The sequence below is a fragment of the Lotus japonicus genome, chromosome 1 (assembly GCF_012489685.1).
Source record: "Lotus japonicus ecotype B-129 chromosome 1, LjGifu_v1.2".
NCBI lineage: Eukaryota > Viridiplantae > Streptophyta > Magnoliopsida > Fabales > Fabaceae > Lotus > Lotus japonicus.
The window spans coordinates 36,682,487-36,707,119 of NC_080041.1; the positions used below are offsets into that span (position 1 = coordinate 36,682,487).

The 24,633-nt window shown below is 38.0% G+C and overlaps 1 protein-coding gene across 1 annotated transcript; it reads left to right on the plus strand.

Moving 5' to 3' along the window:
- The first annotated feature begins 2,528 nt into the window (after positions 1–2,528).
- On the plus strand, positions 2,529–24,272 carry LOC130734588 (uncharacterized). Its single transcript, XM_057587068.1, has 18 exons — positions 2,529–3,195; positions 3,290–3,368; positions 4,216–4,329; positions 4,970–5,151; positions 8,944–9,139; positions 9,493–9,747; positions 10,422–10,568; positions 12,592–12,670; positions 12,865–12,978; positions 13,052–13,218; positions 18,903–19,021; positions 19,561–19,684; positions 19,786–19,854; positions 19,928–20,054; positions 20,307–20,421; positions 20,549–20,739; positions 20,831–20,943; positions 23,834–24,272. Exons 1-18 carry the CDS (start codon positions 2,948–2,950, stop codon positions 24,098–24,100), a joined length of 2,706 nt encoding a protein of 901 aa, XP_057443051.1. The 5' UTR covers positions 2,529–2,947; the 3' UTR covers positions 24,101–24,272.
- Positions 24,273–24,633: the final 361 nt, after the last annotated feature.

A 24,633-nucleotide genomic window follows, 5' to 3' on the forward strand; every position in this document is an offset into this window, starting at 1 on the left:
ACTACTTTTTGCAGTTGATATCGGATGAGAAAACTTCTTTCTGAAGAAAGATTGGAAAACTCGAAAGAAATAGGTGTACGCGTGTGGAATCTTCGTTTGAAGCTCCGAATAGAAAAAATCTTCATCGACCGTTTATTTTAAGGTTCTTGAGCTATCAGGGATCCAGTTTCGGAAAACTTCCGAGAATCGAAAACGATCATTCGTACATTCCAGGGTTTCGTGTCGAAACACTCGTAAGGGAAAGGAATAAGAGAAATTCTTATAATCCTCTAAATATTTTTGAATTCCGCTTCTACAGTGCTTTAAGAGCGGATTAGCCTTTTACTAATGCTTTCGCCCTAAGGCGGAAGTGAATAAAGCTCGTGCTATAACCTATAGCGACAATAGTATTTTTCATCTATTATTATCCATTCTTCTATATGTTTGATGATTAATCTTTTACCATTGTGCCTTCCTATGAGTGGATTAATGTTCAGGAGTAACATAATTAATATTCCTATTTTCAGATGCATACAATATTTTAGATATCCTATTAAATATCAAGATTTTAAGAACTTCGCCGAATACATGAATTCTTGTTCGATTATATTATGTTTTCCTTTATCCATCTCACACGAACTCTTGTAATAATATTTTGTCCCTTAAATCATATGAATAATATAACACTTGATGTCATCGATCAACTATGTAATTTAAATTTAAGGAGCCCGTATTTCTATTTCTCTAAGAGAATCTTCATTATAAAACTGATTTGGTAAATTTAGATAAGTTCTATCACAACTTTTTTAAGTGAACCACTTGTAGGTTCAAATAGATGTTGAAATGATATATATTCTTACTGTTATTTTATATTTATTAAAAAATTTCATAAGACATGAAATCGTTTTACAACAATAGAATATGAGACAATTCATGCCTTGACATAACCCTTGCATATGAAAAAAAAACTATATATATATATATATATATATATATATATATATATTGAAATCTCTAGGGAGTGAATCAAGTGAGAACAATGTTTATTGTGAGAGATGAGAGCATTAAATCGTGACAATTTGATCTAAGATCAATGATCAAGATTAAAATATAATGGTCACGATTTAATGAAATTGTCACGATTTAATGCTCTCATCTCTCACAACAATAAACATTGTTCTCACTTGATACGCTCCCGAAATCGCCAATCGGGAAAGAAATAAATATCAAAAGAGAAGTAAGAAAATGGAGTAATAGAAAAGAATCATATCCTTGACTTAAGATGAATTTGTAAACCAAGATTGCTATAAGCAAAAAAAAAAAATAACAATTGACTTAGTATCAAACATACCAAAACATAGTAAGCTCCCATGGCAACCCTATAGTGCATTTGGTCCATAAAAATTTGAGTATAATTATTTACTGAAAGAAAAAAAAGGTGAGCATATAAGTCAAAATACACAATCAAACTCTTCTTTTAGATATATTATAGAGAAATAGTCATTTGCGACACAAAATACTCCAAATATCAAAATGTAATGTACTGATATTTTAATTCTATGTTTATTCATGAGTCATTACTTTTAATTTTGGGCAACAAAATTTAAAATCCAAATAATATCAAAGCACTATGAAGGGAATGCATCATATATATATATATAATAGTAGCATATATACATGTTTTGATGAAGAAATTAAGTATGAAAAATGAAAAAAGATCATCATATCAATACTCAAAGACAAAGATTTGAATAAAACTCAATCCTATTTGAATAAAACCCATATTGTTGCTTTGGAGTTTTGCTCAAACACCTCCGTAAGTACGTTGCAACGATCATCAAACCATATGGTTTTATTGTCTGCTGAAACTGATCAGGCTTCATTTCATCAACCACTCTATATCACTCCTCACGAAACCTAAATTTGGCAATAACATAATTCTAAAAGTGAAAAAAACTTATGATTAGAAGCCATATTTGAGGGTTGAATGCAGTAAAAAAAAAAATCAAACTATTTGGGGGACAAAATCAAGATAGAAGAATTTCTTTTCTATACTAATTAATTAGTAGCAGAGCTTTAATTTAATTCTTCTTGGTGTTTCCAGTATGATCCATGTTTTGAGCATTCAAGAGAGATGGTCATTGAACCTGCTAATGCTTCTTCTTTCTCCTGAAATTAAAATGGCCGGTAAATTGATAAGAGGACAGAGGGGGCAATTGGTACCATGTGTTACACTGTGTAAGTGATTCGTCTTTATCCTAAAATTAAAATAGTGAATTGAGTAGAGGGTAGACAAACCATGTATGAAAAAAAGCTTGAATATTATATAAATAATTGACAACGCAAGTTGAGAAGAAGATGAATAGAAACATAAATAATTGACAATTGATATAATTAGCTTAAATAGTATGAGAGTGAGAATAATAAAAATTTTTAAAGACGAAAGGATTGGTTGGAGTTTCAATTATTATTATTACTCCGTATTAAATTGTTTTTTTGATTAGCGGAGTTTCAATTATATGAAATTCCAACTGCATTCTCAATGATCATAGAGTGTGAAATTATATCCACCCAAATTACATGTCACCCTAATTAAATACACCCAGAAACACCAGTGCAATCTCCTTCTCCTCACCACGCCGTCAAGCGCCGCCGCAAGTCTGAACCACCATTGCGAATTGCTTTCCTGTAATCGAACCTCCTTCCTCCTATCGAACAAGCACGTGATCTTCCTCGGACCACCACCACCGCAGGCTTTGGGATCCTCCGCCGTCGCAAACACCAGAAGAGAAAAGTGAAGAGGAACCAAGAACAGGAAGAGGGAGAGGAATCCCCAATTCTATTGAACTCCATCGTCTTCTTCTCGTCGTTTTCAGGTTACCACAGCTACGTGCCAATCGTTTAACCGTCATCGTCTACCTTGACTGAAAGTGATCATATAGCTGAGAGAGAGAGAGAGAAGCATTTGATGATGGGTAGTGACCTTGATGACGAAGTGAATGGAAGAATGGAAGAAGAAGAAGATCATTATGTAGAAGGAGGAGAAGAAACTGCAGTAGAGGAAGAAGATGATGTGGATGAAGAAGAAGAAGAAGAGGAGGAGGGAGAGGGGGAAGGGGAATTCAGATTCAAAGACGGGATCAGCCCTTTCGACGTTGTTGATAAGTACGAATCTCTCGTCGGCAACAAACAAAATGCACTTGAACAATGCCAGCGGTACTAGTAACTTCATCTCTCTCTAATTGGTTAAACCCTAATGCCAAAGAGTTAGTTTAATTTTTGTTCAAACATGATTTCTCTGTGAATGTAGGGAAGATGATGTTTCTGGTGCATGCTTTGCTGAGATAATGGAAACAATGTATTCGAGGCCGCACAAGAGATCAAGGAAGGTATGATCACTAACATTTGTGCAATATCATGATGAGAAAGTCTTTATACGATGTGTATATCTGTTATAAGTTAGTTGGTAGTTTGGTCATTAGGTCAGATTGCATAGTAGATTTATTTCATTTCTTCTATTCTTTTTAGTTGCTATTAGTTTCCTGAAAGAAGTTGATAACATTTCTATAGTTCATTTAGGCCCTGTTCAGGATACTATGTTAATATATGGTGAATCAACTATCGCGAAAGTTTAAGTTGTTCGGTGACACGTAAATAGTTTTATATTTTATTTCTAACATGGGGTTATGTCACTTTTTAAACTAGGATGAAAAAGTTGTTTTGCAATTGAGTTAAAAACTATTATTGCATAATTTTGCTGACCCATTTTGTTCAGAAATTTGCATTTGAAAACTAAAAACTACAAACTTGTAACCCCCTTCAATGGACCTTTAAAATTTGAGATTGAGAAACATAGATTTTTAGACTTCAGCAAAGAAGGAAGTGGACATTCACAAGAAAAATTGAGATTTATATTCATGCTAATTACATCTTTTTGCTCATAGCTGTTTCTTGGAAGTTTTCACTTTTAGAATGTAAGATAGCTTTGCTGCATTCTTTAATTTTTAACCCTCTTGTTCCTTTTCTTGAATTTCCTGTTTTAAATATGTCTTCACCATTTTACTTTTACACCTCTTTCTCTGTAAACGTTTGGTCATTTAATTTCTTATTCATATTCAAAGGATGTAGACGGAAGTGTGAAACTAAGCATTTTCAGCTACAAGATTTGTATTTACTTGGATCTTTTATTTTTAACATAAATTTCATGACACCTTTTCAATATTGTTTTTTTTCCAGATGGAGCCTAAAAAAAGAGGTAGGCGAAAAGGATCAAAGAAAAAACTCGACCCAAAGCTAACACGAATGTTGGGTGATGCCACACTTCACTATGCATGTGGCCATTATGACAAGGTACATTATTCGTTCATGGCCGTGCGATAGTATCTACATTATTTGCTAATTGCTGTCACAGTTCTCAAGCACGTGGAGGAAAAATTTGGTGGATAGTCATGTTCTTTGACCAACATTACTTCTTTTACAATAAAAGTACCTTAGCATTTTGAGCACATGATTACCTATGCAATGTGTGGGGTATTAGTTGCTTCTGTTGGCTTGGTGTATGTGTGTATATATAAATTTGTATTTTTACCCTGCTTTGTCACTCAAAACCTTCCTACTCAAGACAATGTTAAAAATCACGTTCATCCAGTTGATTACATACTCGCACTCACTCACTTCTAAACACATTATGTCTTACTTTTGAAGAGACGAGGTTGCCTCTAGCAAAAACACATCAGCTGGAAGTTGCATTCCTGTCTATTGAACGGCTTTCTAATACTACCCATTTTTTATTGTCTAAACTGTCAAAATAACAAAGGGAAATTGTCAATGTGTGGTGGAATTAGAGCTGGTTGTTAAATACTTCTTATTCTGCACGCTTTCTATGTCTGCTTAAGCTTGATATACATCATGGACTTCACTATTGCATTAGCTTTTGTGACTTTGTTATGCTTTGCTTTGCTCTATTGGCTTTACCCCCTTTTATTTGCAGGCTATAGCTGTGCTGCATGAAGTTGTTAGGCTGGCACCCAATTTGCAGGATGCGTATCACACTCTTGGACTTGTCTATAATTCACGTGGAGATTACAAAAAAGCTATGGGGTTTTACATGATTGCTGCTCACTTGACTCCGAAGGATTCATCGCTTTGGAAACAACTTTTTACCTGGTCCATGTGAGATGATTACCTATTTCTTTTGCCATCTTTATTTGTGTGAAGTTATTCTTCCGGAAGTATTCTACGCATGAACTTACATTCTCACACTAATGGTGAAAGAGAATCAAATTGCATCAAGTCGTGCACCTTAAAATACATGACCTACATATTAGTTTCTTAATCGAGAGTGTGGTTCATAATTAACTTCATTTTCGGTTCTAAAATACTTCACCGCCATGTTTAGAAGGAGAGCCTAAAAAGTTGAGTCTGAAAGATTCATCTCTTTGGAAACAACTTTTTCCCCACTCCATGTGCGAATGATTACCTATTTCTTTTGCCATCTTTATTTGTGTGAAGTTATTCTTCTAGAAGTATTTAGTTCATGACATTATATTTTCACACTAATGATGAAAGAGGATCAAATTGCATCACGTAGTGCACTCTTGAAATACATGACCTACATATGTAGTGTCTTAATGGAGAGTATGGTTCAGAATTAACTTCGTTTCCATTCTAAAATACATCTTCACTATATTTAGAAGGGGAGCAGGGGAGCCTTGACACTGCGGCAAAAGTTTGTTGCCATATGACTGAGGTCACAGGTTCAAGTCATGGAAACAACCTCTTGTGTAAAAACAGGGAGGTTGCGTACAATAGACCAAATGGTTGGATCCTTCCTTGGACCCTGCGCATAGCGGAAGGCGGAAGCTTTGATGCACCGTGCTACCCTTTTTTTATATTTATCTCATTGGTGTTTGTCAGCGTTTTTAATACCTTGTTTGATGGTCAGGATAAAGAGGACAAAGTAAGATAAGCTATTCTATCTTTAGTTTAGTTCAGTATTTGTTGAACCAATAAGATAGGATCAACTTATTTTGTTGGCTTATCCTATCTAGCTCACCAGTACAATTTTTATCATGAGGAGGGAGCTGATTTAGAATTGAGTAAGATAGGATAGGCTCCTATTTTTCCTTCTTACCCTCACCCTCCATCATTACCACCGTTGCCTGACACCCTCCTCCACCAACACAATTGCTCGACACCATGCGTCGTTTACACTTAACTCCCTCCTCAACCACTACCAACACCCTTCATCACCACTTCCACCGCCGCCCAACGCCTTCCATAGTTGTCACTGCTGTCATAAACCTTCCACCACCAACGATCGACACCTTCCCCATCCCCGTCAACGTCCCCACTAGTCACTCTTCACCAGCACCACCTGACACCTTCCACCACCATCGTCCAACTGTTGCCGGGCACACTATCACTACCTATGCTAGACACTTAGCATTGCTATGGAGACCTTGACTTTGGTATCTCTTCCTTCTAGTAGGTTTGCTATTGAATGTAAATGGGTGTTTTATGTAAAGGCGAATGCCGATGATTCTATTACCAAGTATAAAGCTTACCTTGTAACCAATAGCTTTCATATGTAAACTGGCTTTGATTTTGCCAAGACCTTTTCGCGTGTCTTTATTAAGCCCATTAAAATCCATGCTATTTTAACTCTTGCTCTCCCACATGGTTGGCCTCTTCAATAAGTTGTTGTAAACCACGCCTGCCTAAACGATCTTCTAGAAGTTTACTTGTGCCTGCCTGCCACCGGTTTTGAAATTTCAAAGAAACAACTTGTTTGTAAGTTGAATCAGGCTTGTCAATCTTGGATAGCGGCCGACCCAAAAAATGCAATAGCGGTATAGCACATAGCGTGATGGCCACTACACTAAAGAAGGAGGAGGAAGAAGGAGGAAGGAGGAGAGAGGAGGAGGAAGAAGAAGGAGGAAGAAGGAGGAGGAAGAAGGAGGAGGAAGAAGGATGAAGAAGGCTAGACGACGCCGAAGAAGTTATTGGAAGACGCTTGAAGGTGTCCGAAGGTGGTCCTAGTGGCGGAGGTGCAGGAATAAGGGTCTAAGGGAGAAGAAGGGTGGAAGGCAGCTGTGTGTTTTGTTTTTTAGGGCCCCTCTAGGTTATAATAATCGTAATAGCAATAATACCCCAACTATTTGAACCTGAAAACCAATAATACCCTCATCTAATAGAACCAAAAAACAAAAAATAACCTCAACTTATACCGCCGTTCTAATTCCAAGGGCATTTTTGACTATATGAACCTTCTTTTCTTTGAAAAAAACCCTAATTCCCATAGTAGCAAAATAGCGTTGAGACGGTTGCGACTTTGGCCGCTAAAGCAACTGGGCAAACGCAATCGCTATCCGCGCTGCTACTGCCGCTGCCTTCGCGGGAGACCTCTCACCACCGCAATTGCCCGCTTTCACGCGCTTGACACGCCTGTGTTGAATAAAGCCCTTTATGGCCTTAAAAGGACTCCTAGGTCTTGGTATGAAACGTCTCACAATGACTCTTCTCAGAGTCGGTTTTAGATTCGATAAATGCAATCCTTATTTGCTCATCTAAAAGAATGGATTTCAGTGTCTCTTGTAGAGTGACATTCATCTGGATCTGATAATTATGCCGTCTACATATATAAAGGGTAGAGCAACCCTCAACTCTTGAGCTAGCTTTTGGGTTGAGTTAGGCCTCTCGAATTCTAATATGGTATCAGAGCCTGTCCTAGATCCATTTGTTGTGGAGACCTCCCATATTTGGGCTACCCGTTGATGTTCATTCCACGCTCCAGATGTCCATCCCTGAGCGTGAGGGGGTGTGTTAGAGTCACACATTGGCTAGAGATGTGGCCAAGCAAGTGCTTATAAAGGGTAGAGCAACCCTCAAGTCTTGATCTAGCTTTTGGGTTGAGTTGGGCCTCCCTAATTCTATTACTGCTTCATCATCACCATCTCCTATGCCTATCCATGCTTTTTGTGATGCTGATTGGACATCAGATCCAGATGAATGACGCTCTACATCGGGATCTTGTGTATTTCTTGGTCGATATCTTTTTTATTGGTGGTCCAAAAAATATCAACCTGTTGCTCGCTCTAGTGCTGAAACTGAATGTCGAAGTTTAGCACTCGCAGCTGCAGAACTTCTATTGTAACATTCTCTTCTCAAGGAACTGCAGGTTTCTCTTGCAACTTCTGTAATTTTATCCGCTCATCAGAGTACAGTTGCTCTCAGCCACAATCCGGTCCTTCATTCTCGCATAAAGCACATGGAACTTGATCTGTTTTTTGTTAGGGAGAAGGTGGTGGACAAGTCTCTTGAGAAGGATAGTACAGTTTATCCTTTATTATGCTATGTGTCAGTGTTATCAAATAGCGGCGCTATGCCGCTATAGCGTAGCGGATTTTTGGCTAATCGCGACACCGCTATTGCCCGCTATAGCGCGCTATTTCCGCTATTCACCGCCAAATAGCGGCCGAAATAGCGGATTTTTGGCTCACCGCGATGGTCCACAATCGCGATTTGATTACACTGCTGTGTTGAAATTATGTTATATGTTTTGGTCAAATTTTGTTAGGATTGGATTTTATCCTGTCATTATTCATTGTTATCTTATTGTTGTAGTTTGTTAGTTTGTTTCCTTATTTAGTTTGACTAGAAGCCATGGGCCACTCTAGTCCACTCCACTTCTTTGCTATCAGGTCACTATAGCGCACTATTAACAACTCTGATGCTGACTGCCAAACGAGCCCTAATATTTAGATTTAATTGATTTGTCAGTAAGTTGACGTTTGGTCAATCTAACCAACAATAACTAATGGGATAAAAGGGTTATGATGTTGTTATTGGAGTTTGTCACTGTTTTTAGTTAAACTGAGTTCAAGCATACATTCATTTAAATAATGCTTTTATATATGAAATAAATAGTTTAGTTAATGAGTTGACAACCATTTTCAAATGCAGAGAACGTGGTTATATTGGCCAAGCTAGTTTTTGTCTATCAAAAGCAATAACAGCAGATCCCAAAGATATGACTCTTAGAAGTCATCGTGCAATGCTCTATGTTGAACTTCAAGACTATCAAAAAGCTGCTATGGAATGTGAACAATTATATCAACTTTGTCATGAAAATGTTGATGCACTAAAAGCAGCAGCTAAGGTTGGTCCTTTGCGGTGACTATGATCCAGATTTGATATGAAGACACATTTAATGTTCTGTAAATTGAATTGCTTGCTAAACTTTATGTACAAGTTTGTATTTCAATGTCATATGGCCTATATCAATCATTAGCACCCCTGATCAGAGGTGGAGCTTGCATCCTTAAAGTGGGGGGCCATATGAAAAAATATGATGTACATATGCCAGCATTTATCATTGACAAAACCAGTTTTTCCTCAGCTGGAATAATGATTTAGAGATATACTGTTCATGAGGAACGGTCATATTTTATTTTGATTATATTTTGTGGTTGATTTTCAATGTTTAATTGAATTTATTCTGCTATCTGTTAGTTCTACCAAAAGTGTGGTAAAGTTGAATGCGCAGTTGGCATTCTTGAAGACTATCTTAAGACTCAACCTGATGGAGAAAATGCAAGTGTACTTGATCTACTGGGTGCCATATTGATGGAAACTAAGGCCTATGACAAAGCGCTTCAGTATTTTGAACATGCTCAAATGGTAAATTCAGGAAAAGAGTTTCCTTTGAGTTTGAAAATTAAAGCTGGAATCTGCCATATTCATCTTGGAAACATGGAGACGGCACAGGTGTGTTGCATGCGTATTTATAAATAAATTAACTGTGTTTTACTTGATTGTTGACATTTTTAACCTTGCTTGAACCTTAGAATATCGTTTTAGATTTATTGATATTTGATGGTATCTATGAATGAGTTTCCAAATTGGAACTTTCTCAGTTAGCTTTAATTTCCCCTCCTTCATTTTATGCATTCTTTCCTTTGTACTTGTCAAATTACAGGTAACAAAGCTTGTTGCTTAATATTATCCATGATAATATGTTACTATATCAGTCTAGTATAACCCTTTTGAATTTAAAAGGAGATTATATGTAATTTTGTGCTGATTATTCTATGTTATGAAGAACTTTTCCATCTTGTTTCAATTTATTTTTTTATATTACACTTCTAGTCCTTTGTTATATAATATATAATCTTTTACTTTCTAAAACTAAAGAAAGGAAGTTTAGGTTATTTGTCTTTGCACTCACAACACGACGACCCCCTCTTCACTCCACAGGTCGCTAGTAGTATATCATCAGTTTTTTTATAACTGTTTTTCTGTTTCTAATTAGCTTCAGTAAATAGAATGGTGAAATGCAAGTAGATGTGTCCAAGTCATGCAATTGCAGTTTATGGATGGACCTTTCTTTTGGTTTTGCATAATTTTTATGTAGTACTTAAATTTATTCACATGGTTAACAGGGTTTCTTCAATGATTTGAAACCAGAGAATGCAAGGGAGCATTCTGACTTGGTCACTGAGGTTGCGGACTCATTAATGGCTCTTGAACATTATAATTCTGCATTGAATTATTATCTGATGTTGGAACGACCGTGTGGAAACGAAAATGTATGTTAATTCACTCCTATCTATTGTAGTTCTCTTCTTTTATTTATTTATATTGGTAGTTATTTGGGTAGTCAACTTTTAATATTTTTCTCTTGCAATCTGATATTGAGCTGTACACACAGGGTCTTTAAAAATGTTGTCAACATTTCCACGCCCTTCTATAGCTCAATTGACACAACCTATAAATTAATTTCATAGATAACAGTAGAAATAATCATTTGTGTATGTTCACAAAGAACTCTCAAATTAGTGATGTCAATTGTCAAGCACTCCGAGACATTTTCCGGACGTGATCACAAATATCATTACAGTATTTTTTTGAAATATTTCCTTCATTTTATACTTCCGAGACATTTCAGACGTGTTTTTTCGAGTCTCATTTAAACTCTATTGCATGGGTGGAAAATTGGAAATAGATACTTTGTGCTGAGAAGATCCTAGAGTCAAAACTCCCTCTTCGCTTAAAAAAAGAAGGCTAATAGAGGGGCACTGTACCTCAAGTACCCTTTATTTAGTTTTCTGAAAGGGAATAAAAAATGCAATTTCTGCAACTTCAGCCTGAGCATCAATATACTATTCTTTTTTCTTTTCTGTCAATAACTGGTTTATAGAAGTTGGATATCTGATTGTGTCTTGGTCATTTGGATGTCACTTACGGATATTGTGGTTTCTAGCCTAAATAGTCACAAGAAGCAAATGGCTCAGGCACAAAATTGGCTTCTTACAAGACTTTCTTACTTGTGTGATTTGGTAAAGATCTCGTGTTTTGTTTATTGTCCTTCGTTAGGGGGCGTTTGCTAGAAGGTATCCAAAAACATTCCCTGGAAAGTCTGTGTGGGAATGTTGTATTCCAGTATTTGGTAGAAGTTTTGTAAAAATATTCCCGGGCATAATTTATTCCCAGGAAAGTTGATTACACACTTTGTCTCATTTCTATTCCCAAGGTAAAAGATGGCTATGTTATATTCCCACGGGAATGGAAGTTACATTTGAAAATAACTTCCCATTTCTACAATTTTCACATGTGTTTCAAATTTTTTCAATTTTAATTTTTTTGAATTAAACAATCTACCAAACACATTTACATAACTTACCGTGGAGTAAATTGTACCTAGGAATATAGCATTCCCGGGAATATAATTTCATACCTTTTACCAAACGCCCCCTTAGGGTTTGTTGCTGGGTTATGTGTTGACATGGTGTGGGAGTTAAAGAAGACTAGACATGTCATGTAACTGAGAGGAAGCTGAGAGAAGGTCAGGAAAGAGCTGGCTGCTAGGATTAGCAGGTTGCAGACCTCTGGTAGCTGTCTATCAAGGACACTAGGGATTGACTGCTGGTTGCCAAATTTCTGGCATAGAATGGATGTATTGTATCTTTTTTGTAATAGTCAAAATTTGCCTTTTTGTTGTGTATGAGTTCTCTATTTTACAAGCTAAAAGCTTCTGTATGCTGTGGCTTGAGGGGTAGTGATATGGAGTATTTATGAATGTTTTATAGGTTTCTTGCTGATCATGTCATCATATCTTCGTATAAACAGAGATGAAGCTCAATGTTTCGTAACACTGACTATTGAGATCTATTTCAATAGATTATTTTGCTTTCCACTCATTACTGCTTTGGAGTTCATGAATGCCATGATTTTGTAGTTTGTCTTTCCCTTTGTGTTTTTCCCATATTTTGGTGAAGTCTTTTAAGAGGGTATGTTAGAAGAATCGTATTGCTTATATGAATTAGATGAAATACTCCACTATTTTCTATTTTATTTATTTGATTTATTTTTGTTCCTTCTGGTTGTGTGATACTTTTTAGCTAGTACAGAACTCTATTTTTTTGTGTCTTTCAATATAGTTCTTAGAATTCGGGCTAGACCTAACATTATCTCAAAAGCTAGCTCGTAAGGTGAGGATTGCTAACGCCTTTAGTTCTATGTCCGTGTTATCTCTAGTTGATGTGGGATCTCAACGATAGTCATTATGTTATCAGGAAAGTATGATATTGATATTGAATTTCTTTCTTGCAGGATCATCTGTATCTGAAAATTGCTAGATGTTACCTATCCTTGAAAGAAAGATTACAAGCAATTCTCTATTTTTCCAAAGGCAAGGTTTTATTTTTAAAAAGAATTGGATGTTGGGCAAATGATACTTTATCAGAAGTTTAAATCATGCGCTGGCCATGCAATACTCCTTTTTCTCATTGATTTCTGATTCTTGTTGTGCCTGGATAGGTCTTTAGTCTTTTACGTGTATTTTTCATACTCATATTCATCAGTCGCTAAATGAAATTGTTTCAGCTCTAGAAACACTACAAGATGATGTTGATGTACGCTTAAATTTGGCTTCCCTTCTGCTTGAAGAAGCGAAAGAAGATGAAGCCATCTCCTTGTTGTCTCCTCCACAGGATTCTGGTACTTCCAAAAAAATTCACTTTCTTTGTGATTGAAATTCTTCCTTGGAGATTTTAATTTTAGCTACATGCAGAGTCTTCTGAAGCACATTCTGTGAAGTCAAATAGATGGTGGACTGATGTAAAAATAAAACTGAAACTTGGCAACATATATCAAAATAAAGGGATGCTTGATGATTTTGTGGATGCGATTTTCCCTTTGATACGTGAATCACTGTATGTTTCAACTCTTAGACAAAAGGTAATATTTGAGAAACTAAAATTTAAATGTGAACCCTCTCTCTCTCTCTCTCTCATACAAACATAGACACTTCCATGTACATGCATGCTAAGTCCACATCTTGTGCTTTCTTTCAGAATGTTATAAATTGATAAATTAAATGATTTCAACTAGATCTACAAAAAATTTACCATCTGTTCAAAAGAACAGCTGGGGACTTGTAAATCCATTTTTGGATTTGAATTTTGGTTTTGTAAAAAAAAATATGCCAGCACCCTGCCCCAATGTATGGAAAGGATATTGCTATTGTTTGCTATTAGTTGAAGCCTTAGGTTGATAATAGTCATTCTTTAAGAAGGCTGTTGGTTTAACCTTGCAGTTATTGGATTAAGAAGAACCATCAGATCAGACTTTCGTTTTTACTGTTTATGTTGCTGTAGTTAGTGTTAAAGTATTAGATTATATTCTCTTGTATATACTGCTGTAATATCATGATAGATTAATTGGGATTCATGTACTATTGTATTGTCTATATATTAGTGGGTCTATAGATTAAGCTAGCTTTTGGGGTAAAGTTATACCTAACCGATTTCTAAGATGGTATAAAAACCTATCCTGTACCCGTTTATTTAGACCATCCACAAATTTTCATTCCTGCGAATTCCACACTCCAGATGTCTAGCCCTGGGTGTGAGGAGGTGTGTTGATAAGTCCCAAATTGACTAGACGGAACACCGCAACGACCGCAACACACATTGTGGTAGCCGCATTGCCTGCATCTGCAGCAACCGCAACCGCATTGCCTGCTCCACCCTTTATACGGACTGTTTTGGCCATATATCTAGCCAATGTCATTATTGTGATACCTTTTATATCACGGTCCCACCCAAAGCCAAGTGATATCAATTCAATTCTCAAATTAAAAGAAGTCAAAAGGGAGACAAAACATATGCCCAAAACCCAATGACAATAATAAAAGCACCGAAAATGAAAGATGTGGGTAGCTCACATGGTTGAGCTAAGGGTAATTGCAGGTGAAGGGGCAGGGTTCGAACCCTGAGGAGGGATAATTTGTACTAATTTACTAACAATTAACATTTTCCTATAAAAAAAAACCATATACCCAAAACAAGCAAAACCATTTTCCAATTTTTTCAGTTTTCCTCACCTAGTCTCCTCTGTTACCGACCAAAAACTGAAAACAGAGACATCAGATCAGACAGATCAGTGAAATAGAGTTAGGGGCTGGGTTGTGCTTACCAAGTTCAAAGCAGAAAATGAGAGAAGACCTGAAGAGTGAAGTCCCTGAACCAGATTGAAAAGAATAAGTCTTGGAAGGAAACTTGGAAGTTGCAAGTTGAAATAGAGACCACAGAATCAGCAGGTTGAGAGTTGAGTAGCAGAGGCCAGAGAAGAGGGAGACTGAGCAAGAGAAGAGAAAGAAGCTAAAGCAAAAAGATAGGGTTTTACTTTTTAGATCTGATAGGGATAAGCCTGAATGGTTGTTTCTGATAAATCCTCTTTTTTTTGCATCTTAAGTTAAACAGAATGAATTTTCTTCATTGGAAAACGTCGTTGCGGTCGCTTGAACCCCACTGCGGTCTAAATGCGGTTCTGTAATGGATTCTGGCGTGATTTTAGAAAGTCCTGCAATTGCAGTCTGACGTGGATGCGGTGATCTCCGCAACCACAACACGTGTTGCGATCCTCAATTTAAAACACGGGTAGAGCAACTCTCACCCCTAAGCTAGCTTTTGGGGGTCGGTTTATGCCTATCCCAAACTCTAACATGGTAGCTGAGCCTATCCTATTCATTTATTGGAGACCACCCATATATGGGGCCACTTGCAGATGTTCATTCCTGCAAATTTCACGCTCTAGATGTCCAGCCTTGGGCGTGAGGGGGTGTGTTGAGAAATCCCACATTGACTAGAGATATGGCAAAAAAGGGTAGATTAACCGCCACCCCTAAGCTAGCTTTTGGGGTACAGTTAGGCCTAACTCAAATTATAATAGATAGGAATGATCTGATTGAGGCAATTTTAGCCACATGAGAGAACGTGTCACCATAATCAAAACCGTAAACAACTATGTATAGCCTTTAGCCACAAAACGAGCCTTAGAGTTGATCAACTTGAACAGCAAGCCCAACTTTGATTGTGAAAATCCAACGACAACATGCAACTGTTATAAAGAGAATTCATCTCATCAAACATAGCTCGTCTCCAACAAGAGTGAGATAACACATCACCAACAGTTTTAGGGGACATGGCAAGAGGAGAGGGAGGAGTTGGTTCATGAGGATAGTTAGCAACAGTCTCATGATTGGCTGGTGGTGGTAGAATAGGTCGTGGTTTGAAGATAGATTAGGATATTATGGTTTCCCAATTACAATATGCATATGATATGATATGATATTGTTTTCAGGAAAAGCATAGGGAAAGGTATGTCAGTTTTGTTTCAGTGTTGTGGTGGTATCACGCTTGTCAATCGTGAATACCAGCCAACCCAAATAATGCTATAGCGGGATGGCCGCTACCGTGAAGGAGGAGAAGAAGGAGGAAGAAGGAAGAAGTGAGAAGGAGGCTGAAGGACGCAAGAGAAGTCACCGGAAGACGCTGGAAGGTTGTTTTGTTGACGTTCGCACGATGACACAAAATGACTTTCAAGGGTCTGTTCTCTATTATAGTACTTAAAAACCCTAAAATATCCCAACTAATAGAACCAAAAACTTTTAATACCCCCCAACTAATAGAACCAAAAAACCCTAAACACCCCATTTAATAGCCCTCGTAAACAAGTTCGGAGGGTAGTGTTGGTTTCCTAGAACCTTCTTCTCTTCTGTGAAGAAGAAAGCAACCCTAATTCCTGTAGCGTCGCGATGCCTGCGAATTCGGCCGTGGAAGCAGGGTCGCGACAGCCACGACTCTAAAACGCTCCATGATAGAAGGTGATGTGGTGGCTAAGGGCCGCTCCGCTGCGCGACGATGCGATTGCACCGCTATAGCGCAGGATTAACATCCCTGGGTAGGATTGAAAATCAACTTAACTAAGAGCCGAAGAGTGGTAGCTGGGTTAAATATTTTAAATTGTGCCCTTTCTTTGCTCATCTATTTTACTTATTTAGAAGTTCTTATAGGAGGAAGAGGGATGAGGTTGTGTAACGCCCCGATTTCTCGAGTGTCACACAGTAACCAACTTTCACAAATAATTTTCGCCGATTTCATTACTTATCTTGATTAGGTGATAAAAGATCATTTTCTCTTTAGAAAACTCTTGAATACCACGTTTTAGAAACCTCATTAATGTTCCTCCGATTTACAACTTTAACCAGAAACAGCGGATTAATGAAAAACGGTTTGAATTAAATTCATGAACGGATTCGAACATAATCTATCACTGTCATAAAACCAACTGTAAATAAAAGAAATGCCGTGTCCACACCCAAGTGTGGAAAAACCACGGTGAAAGTAAACTGTGTACATCAATTAATCAAAGTTTCCATAAAGCTTAACAAAATCAAAGTAAGGTTCTAAAATGAATGCTCGCTCTCATAGGGTCCCCCAGTCATGCCATCACTGTCCCGGTCGCTCTGCAGGGTCGTCCTTTGGTTTCTCGTCCTCAACAGCCTGTCTTCTCTTTCTTGGTCTTGGTCCAACCTAGTTGTTGTGTATCCACCGTGCGCCTCCACCATATCGACGTGGTCCCGTAATTGAAGCATCAGACTCGTCACAGGGCACGAACTCAGCTGGCGACTCCCCGAATCCCTCGTTCTCAAGTTGGTGGAATCTAGCAGGCGGATAGGGCATATCAAATGACTCCCCCTTCAATCGTTCGGACCTCCACCAAGTTTCCGTCCCTGTCCATCCCCATGAAGCTCACATCCCCGACATAGACTTTTCGAGTCCCGGAGGAGTCGGCTCTCCAGGCCCGATCGTCACGCTGACTATCAAGTCTCAGTGTCCAGTGATGGACGTGCGTCGTCGTCGTGGACGTCATCTACCCCCCAAATAACACATAACACAAAAAGCAGGATCAATGCAAATAAAGATGCTACAAAATTACCAAGGAAAATTGTTATGTACGTAAGCAACCAACCAAGGAAAAAGTCACCAAACCCCCTTTAAGTTGGGTTCGGCCGAGACCAACATTGATCCTGCTTTTTGTGTTATGTGTTATTTGGGGGGTAGACGACGTCCACGACGACGACGCACGTCCATCACTGGACACTAAGACTTGATAGTCAGCGTGACGATCGGGCCTGGAGAGCCGACTCCTCCGGGACTCGAAAAGTCTATGTCGGGGATGTGAGCTTCATGGGGATGGACAGGGACGGAAACTTGGTGGAGGTCCGAACGATTGAAGGGGGAGTCATTTGATATGCCCTATCCGCCTGCTAGATTCCACCAACTTGAGAACGAGGGATTCGGGGAGTCGCCAGCTGAGTTCGTGCCCTGTGACGAGTCTGATGCTTCAGTTACGGGACCACGTCGATATGGTGGAGGCGCACGGTGGATACACAACAACTTGGTTGGACCAAGACCAAGAAAGAGAAGACAGGCTGTTGAGGACGAGAAACCAAAGGACGACCCTGCAGAGCGACCGGGACAGTGATGGCATGACTGGGGGACCCTATGAGAGCGAGCATTCATTTTAGAACCTTACTTTGATTTTGTTAAGCTTTATGGAAACTTTGATTAATTGATGTACACAGTTTACTTTCACCGTGGTTTTTCCACACTTGGGTGTGGACACGGCATTTCTTTTATTTACAGTTGGTTTTATGACAGTGATAGATTATGTTCGAATCCGTTCATGAATTTAATTCAAACCGTTTTTCATTAATCCGCTGTTTTTGGTTAAAGTTGTAAATCGGAGGAACATTAATGAGGTTTCTAAAACGTGATATTCAAGAGTTTTCTAAAGAGAAAATGATCTTTTATCACCTAATCAAGATAAGTAATGAAATCGGCGAAAATTATTTGTGAAAGTTGGTTACTGTGTGACACTCGAGAAATCGGGGCATTACAAGTTGGGTGGAGTTAATTTTGTGTCATTTGGATCCTAGATTCCTTCTTTCCATTAGGAAGGTTTAAGGAGCAATGCTACTGCAGTTATGCAGTGCATGGTTTACTCTGTTTTGTCGTGTATTTGCTTGGATGTGAGTGACTATATTATCAAGGGTGATTTTTACCTTTACATTTCGGGTAAATTGATTTGAGTCTATGGCTTCTTCTCATGATCTGCTCATGGTTTATTTAAGAGAATTTCTTTTGAATCTTTTGAGCTGAGGACCTACTTGATCTAAGAGCTTTACCTGTTTGGGGCTGCCCTAGGAGTGGTTCTTATATCTAACATATTCTTTCATATTAAAGTGCTCTGAGCTTAAAGCATGAAGTCATGAACAAAACTGGCTACCTCAAACCTTCTTCTGTGTTTTTAAATAAAAGAACGAGTGGAACATAAAGGCTCTTATATTATGTTTAGGACCGACACATTCTGAGAGCTTACGCTTTTAGCTGCAGGCTCTATAATGGTTTATATCTCTATGAATATGCAAAAATTTGGCCATCTTGTTTCCATTTTTTGGCTATTAACTTGCTGGTTCTTGTTCTCTGCCAATATATTCTCTGTTCCTGCTTTTATAATTATTTCTTCTTAAATGAAAACAAAAAGAAAGTCAATACATGTCCTTACTGCTGAAGGGTAAATCAAAAAAGCGCCTCTCCAAGAGAGATCTGGTTGAAAGGGTCAGGGTACTGGATGTTCAAGAAGAGGATAATGTATTTCAAGGATTCAGGCCGATAGCTACACCTGCTGATCTGTGAGTGTTGTTTCTCATATTGTAATCATATTTCTAGTTCTACTATCACATGTACACTCAGTCAATGAGGCAAATTGATGTATGCAGTTGCTCTAATATTGGTCATCTAAATCTAATGCTGCTGAGCATAAAAAATATTAAAGAATGTTGTCAGTTAGTGTTGACCCTTAAGGTTAAAAAGTCTGTATAATAGTATTTTAATTCAGTGATGATTTATGCATCACACAACTCTATTGTGTATAGGCTTACATGAGTTTTAATTAATGTAAATAAGGAAAGAAAGTATAAAAATGTTTCTAATAATTACACTGTATCTTGGTAATACTTAAAGAAGTATAGAAAAGGAAAGAGAAAAACTCTATTCTAGTATGTGTTTCAAATAGATCAATGGTCACTATTCTCTTTAAATCCATTGCAGATTTCACATAACAAATTTAATAGTAAATAATCTACATAGTGGATTTTTTTTTGCATGATCTTTGCACTCACGACTCTTGGTTACAAAGTGAATAATTTCTATTACTGCTTTATATAATCAGGTTGAAAGCTTCCAGGGCAAAGAAGTTGCTAGAGAAGAAGGCAATGGAGAAGGAGAAAAGAAAGGCTGAGGCACTAGCCTCTGGAGTTGACTGGCTAAGTGATGATTCAGATGATGAGCCTCAGGTAATCTGTCGGTATTGTCTATACTCTCTTTTTAGAACAAACGTCTTGAGGACAATAAGGTGCTGACTACCTTTTTTTAATATTGCTTGGGTTACTCTCAGAAAGAAAACAAAGAACCTCCCAGGTATAATCTTCTCAAAGTTGAGGAACATCACCAGCTAATAATTGATGTTAGTACTTCTATCTCTCTTTCTTGCACCCCCTTTCCTTTGTAATGTGCAACTCAAAAATATTATTTTACAGTTGTGCAAAGCTTTATCATCCTTGCGAAGGTATGGGGAAGCACTGGAGATTATTAATCTCACTCTAAGATTGGCTCATACTTCCCTATCTGCTGAGAAGAAAGAGGAGCTTCGATCTCTTGGAGCTCGTAAGTCCTGAATCCTGACAGGCTTATTCTTCCTTTTGTTGATTATTTGCATCCGGCTTTTCTGTTTCCAAGAAATCAAAATAACTATTGTTACTTATTTGTTTGTTTTTTCTCATCTATTTCTTTGAATATTTCTGTTATTGGCTTATTGCCACTCATAATGTCAGTGCTATTTTAAAGAGAGAAAATTAATTTGTTCTAGGGATGGTAAATGCATATCTTGCTGACAAAGCAAATTTGTGTTCTCCACAGAAATGGCATACAACAACACAGATCCTAAACATGGATTTGATTGTGTAAAATACATTGTTCAGCAGTATCCACACAGTGTCGCAGCTTGGAATTGCTACTACAAGGTTATCTCGAGGTAAATATGTGGATGCTAGGAACCCTGGGTTCTTGGCCAAACATTAGTTTGGCTCCCTACTTTGCTGCAATAGAAAGAAAAAGTTAGACCTAGTTTTTCTTTCATTTACTTTTCTCCTGTTTGATAGATTGGAAAATCGAGATACAAGACACTACAAATTTATACGTGGTATGCAAGGAAAATTTGCAGATTGTGTGCCTCCTATCCTCATTTCTGGGCACCAGTTTACCATATTTAGCCATCACCAAGATGCCGCAAGGAAATACCTTGAAGCTTATAAACTTTTGCCTGAGAATCCTTTGGTTAATCTTTGTGTTGGTATGTTCTTTCATTTCATGCTCTATTTGCATAGTTCTTTCCTAGCCAAGAACAAGCAATTAGTAAACTTTCATGCATCAATATTTCTCAGGAACAGCCTTGATCAACTTGGCATTGGGTTTGAGACTTCAAAATAAGCATCAATGTGTTTTACAAGGTTTAGCATTCCTCTACAATAATTTGAGGATCTGTGAGAACAGCCAGGTTTGTCTAGCTCAATATTTCATGTGTTTCCTTGTGCCCATTTGAGAAAATATTTGATTGATAGTAAAAATGAAAATAAGAAAAAGGAAGACATCACCTTTATTTATATATTGTTCTAGTTCTTAACCAATACAAAACTATGTACCTGTAGTTAACACTTGGTGTCTACCTATTACATAGCAAGCATACGCCACTGAAGCTAGCTGTTACCATACGAAAATGTCGCACCTGCCTCAACCCAAATATCAGCGGTCTTGGTAGCATTTAGTAGACAGATTGGAATGAGACATGGGTTCTATTCTAGGTTTGTCCTATGTTTAGGATGAATCATAATAGGACATAAGATTTTGGAACAATATATTTTGCCTCTCTCGAAAATGGTGGAACCAAAGAGAACATACATATGAACACTTACAATATTTTACACTAACAAAATTACCCCTAACAGTTTATATATATATATATATAACGCCCCGATTTCTCGAACGTCACGAAAAGCCAAATAACATAATTTTCGTAAAGAATTTTCGCCGATTAATTTGCTAATCTTTACTTAGTGGTAAAAGTTCATTTTACGTAAAACTCTTCAATAACCATTAGTTTCAAAACGCGCGGAATCATTTAACAAAGGTAATCGACATGTCCAAAATTAAAACTTCATAAATAAATAAAATCCGCGGCCACACCCAGGTGTGTAAATAAACCACATTGTAATACTCGTTGATTTGATTACATCAAGAATTCAAAAACTACTTGCAAACTAAACTTTAAAGATAAATCAACGCTCTCATTTCCACCCATGGTCCTGATTACAGTCTGCATAGTGTCCAGCCCACATATTCGAAGGATCTGGCGTTTCTGCTCCCTGTTGAATCTTCGCTTGCATTTCCAGATTCCACTGCTTTAACTCCTCTATGGTCCATTTGAAACCTGGCGGCACATCTGGTACCTCGGGTGCAAGATCCTTGAGTCCCTCATCGAGTCCATACTCGGGTGGTGCCACTGGGCTCATAGGCTCCTCCTTTGGTATCAGAAGTCCCTCCGCAGGGTTACGATACTCCGAATTCACCGAAGGCTCGCTTCCCTCGCCTGGTTCATAAATCGGAATTGCCAATCCAAGACTTCTATATCAAGCAAGATTCACCTTCTCTCCATCAGTTGTGTGCAAAGCCTCAAAAATCTTTTCCAGTTCTTGGATCCAAAGATCCGCTTTCTCGGGTTCAGCTTCCCCTTCAAACTTTGGCGGGTTTTGCCGATTGAAATCAGTTCTCATCCTGACCTGATCCTGGTTCAGCTCCCGTTCCAACCTCTGCGCCCTCCTGGCATGTTCTTCAGCCTCTCTCTGAGCTTGTGCAGCAGCCATCGTAACACTAGCATTGGCCTGCTGAGCCACCACTTGGGGGCCAATTGAGCCATGGCCTGAGCGAGCTGAGCGTTGGTTGGGTCTTGTCTAGGAGGCATGATGTCAAACCTGCTTGTTGATAAAACCACAACCAAACGTCAGTTCCTCAGTCAGAGAGATCATCTAACAGTAAAAACTTTCAACCAAAGCATCATGGCAATGATACTCCACTCTAGATAAGATCACACTTCAAACATCTTAGCACACAAAATTCTACCCATCCTCACTGCGGAAAACTTTCAAAATACCTTAAAACAAGAAGTAACGAGTCCGATCCAGAGGAGATTCCGATATATGAACCAGGCGAGGGAAGAGAGCCTTCGGTGAATTCGGAGTATCGTAACCCTGCGGAGGGACTTCTGATACCAAAGGAGGAGCCTATGAGCCCAGTGGCACCACCCGAGTATGGACTCGATGAGGGACTCAAGGATCTTGCACCCGAGGTACCAGATGTGCCGCCAGGTTTCAAATGGACCATAGAGGAGTTAAAGCAGTGGAATCTGGAAATGCAAGCGAAGATTCAACAGGGAGCAGAAACGCCAGATCCTTCGAATATGTGGGCTGGACACTATGCAGACTGTAATCAGGACCATGGGTGGAAATGAGAGCGTTGATTTATCTTTAAAGTTTAGTTTGCAAGTAGTTTTTGAATTCTTGATGTAATCAAATCAACGAGTATTACAATGTGGTTTATTTACACACCTGGGTGTGGCCGCGGATTTTATTTATTTATGAAGTTTTAATTTTGGACATGTCGATTACCTTTGTTAAATGATTCCGCGCGTTTTGAAACTAATGGTTATTGAAGAGTTTTACGTAAAATGAACTTTTACCACTAAGTAAAGATTAGCAAATTAATCGGCGAAAATTCTTTACGAAAATTATGTTATTTGGCTTTTCGTGACGTTCGAGAAATCGGGGCTATATATATATCAAACGGTCAGGATTTAATGCTCTCATCTCTCACAATAAACATTGCTCTCACTTGATACACTCCCTAGTGAACTATATCCAACGTTGTCACCACCACTGGCGACTGAACTCTAACTTCCGGGGATAGCAATTTTGTTCCATTTAGAATCATAGTTTATCAAATGTTTACAACTTAACACATTTTTAGTGCATGTTTGAAATTTGAATACATGGTCGAAAATCACGATGGACAGCTAGGGAAAGTTAATTCTTTACACCATGATTTTGGCTCATCATAGTTTTTCATCGTATATGTTGGTTTCTACTTTCTAACCTGATATGGGTGTATGAACTCTGATTTGGTTAAAATTTCAATCAGCTGATATTTCCTTTTGAGGGTTCACTATATTCAAATTTTCATTGAGTCACGTTCAATGAATGAATAAACACATTGAAATAACTGGTGTAGGCGTGTAGCTTGTCAGATATAAAACTATAGCTTGTTGGTTCTAGTCATGAGTTTCTTTCTTTATACCTTTTTGAATTAAGCAATGTTTAAGCTATGCTCTTATACAGGAATCCTTGTACAACATAGCTCGCGCATTCCATCATGTTGGATTAGTAACTCTGGCAGCTTTATATTATGAGAAAGTGATTGCTATTTGCGAGAAAGACTATCCAATCCCAAAACTTCCCAATGAGGCTCCAGATGTCATGGAAAATCGTAAACCCGGTTACTGCGACCTTCGTAGAGAGGCGGCTTTTAATCTGCATCTGATTTACAAGAAGAGTGGAGCTCTTGATCTTGCTAGACAAGTTCTTAAAGATCATTGTACTTTGTGAATTTTCATGATGCTTACAAATGATGATCATATTCAATGCTGGTATATGCCATTCCATTATGTACAAATAATCTTATAAACACATACAGACTACAGTGTATTTATTAGGTTTCTATGGTTTCTGTATATGATGATATTCATTTTTTTATCAAGTTACAAGAAACTATGAGCAACCCATTTGTTTGGGTTTGTGTTTGGTGAATGTGATTGTGTTTGGTGAATGTGAAAGCACATTCGTCCAATCCAATAATTGCATTCCATTGGGTATATGTGCGTCGAAAATTCGTGATCTGGATTTTCACAGTACCGAATGTTGATTTGAACTAAAAACCAATCAGACACTACACTAAGTCATTCACCTGAGTCAAACAAATTATGTGAGTGAGACTTGCTTCTCGGGTGTGAATTGCCAAACTATACAAATGCTTCCTTAGCTCATAACATAAAATGTATAGTAACAAATATGAACAGGCGCATAAGGGAAGAAAAACGAAAATTGGTGTTCCATTCATTATACAAGGACCACATCTGAAA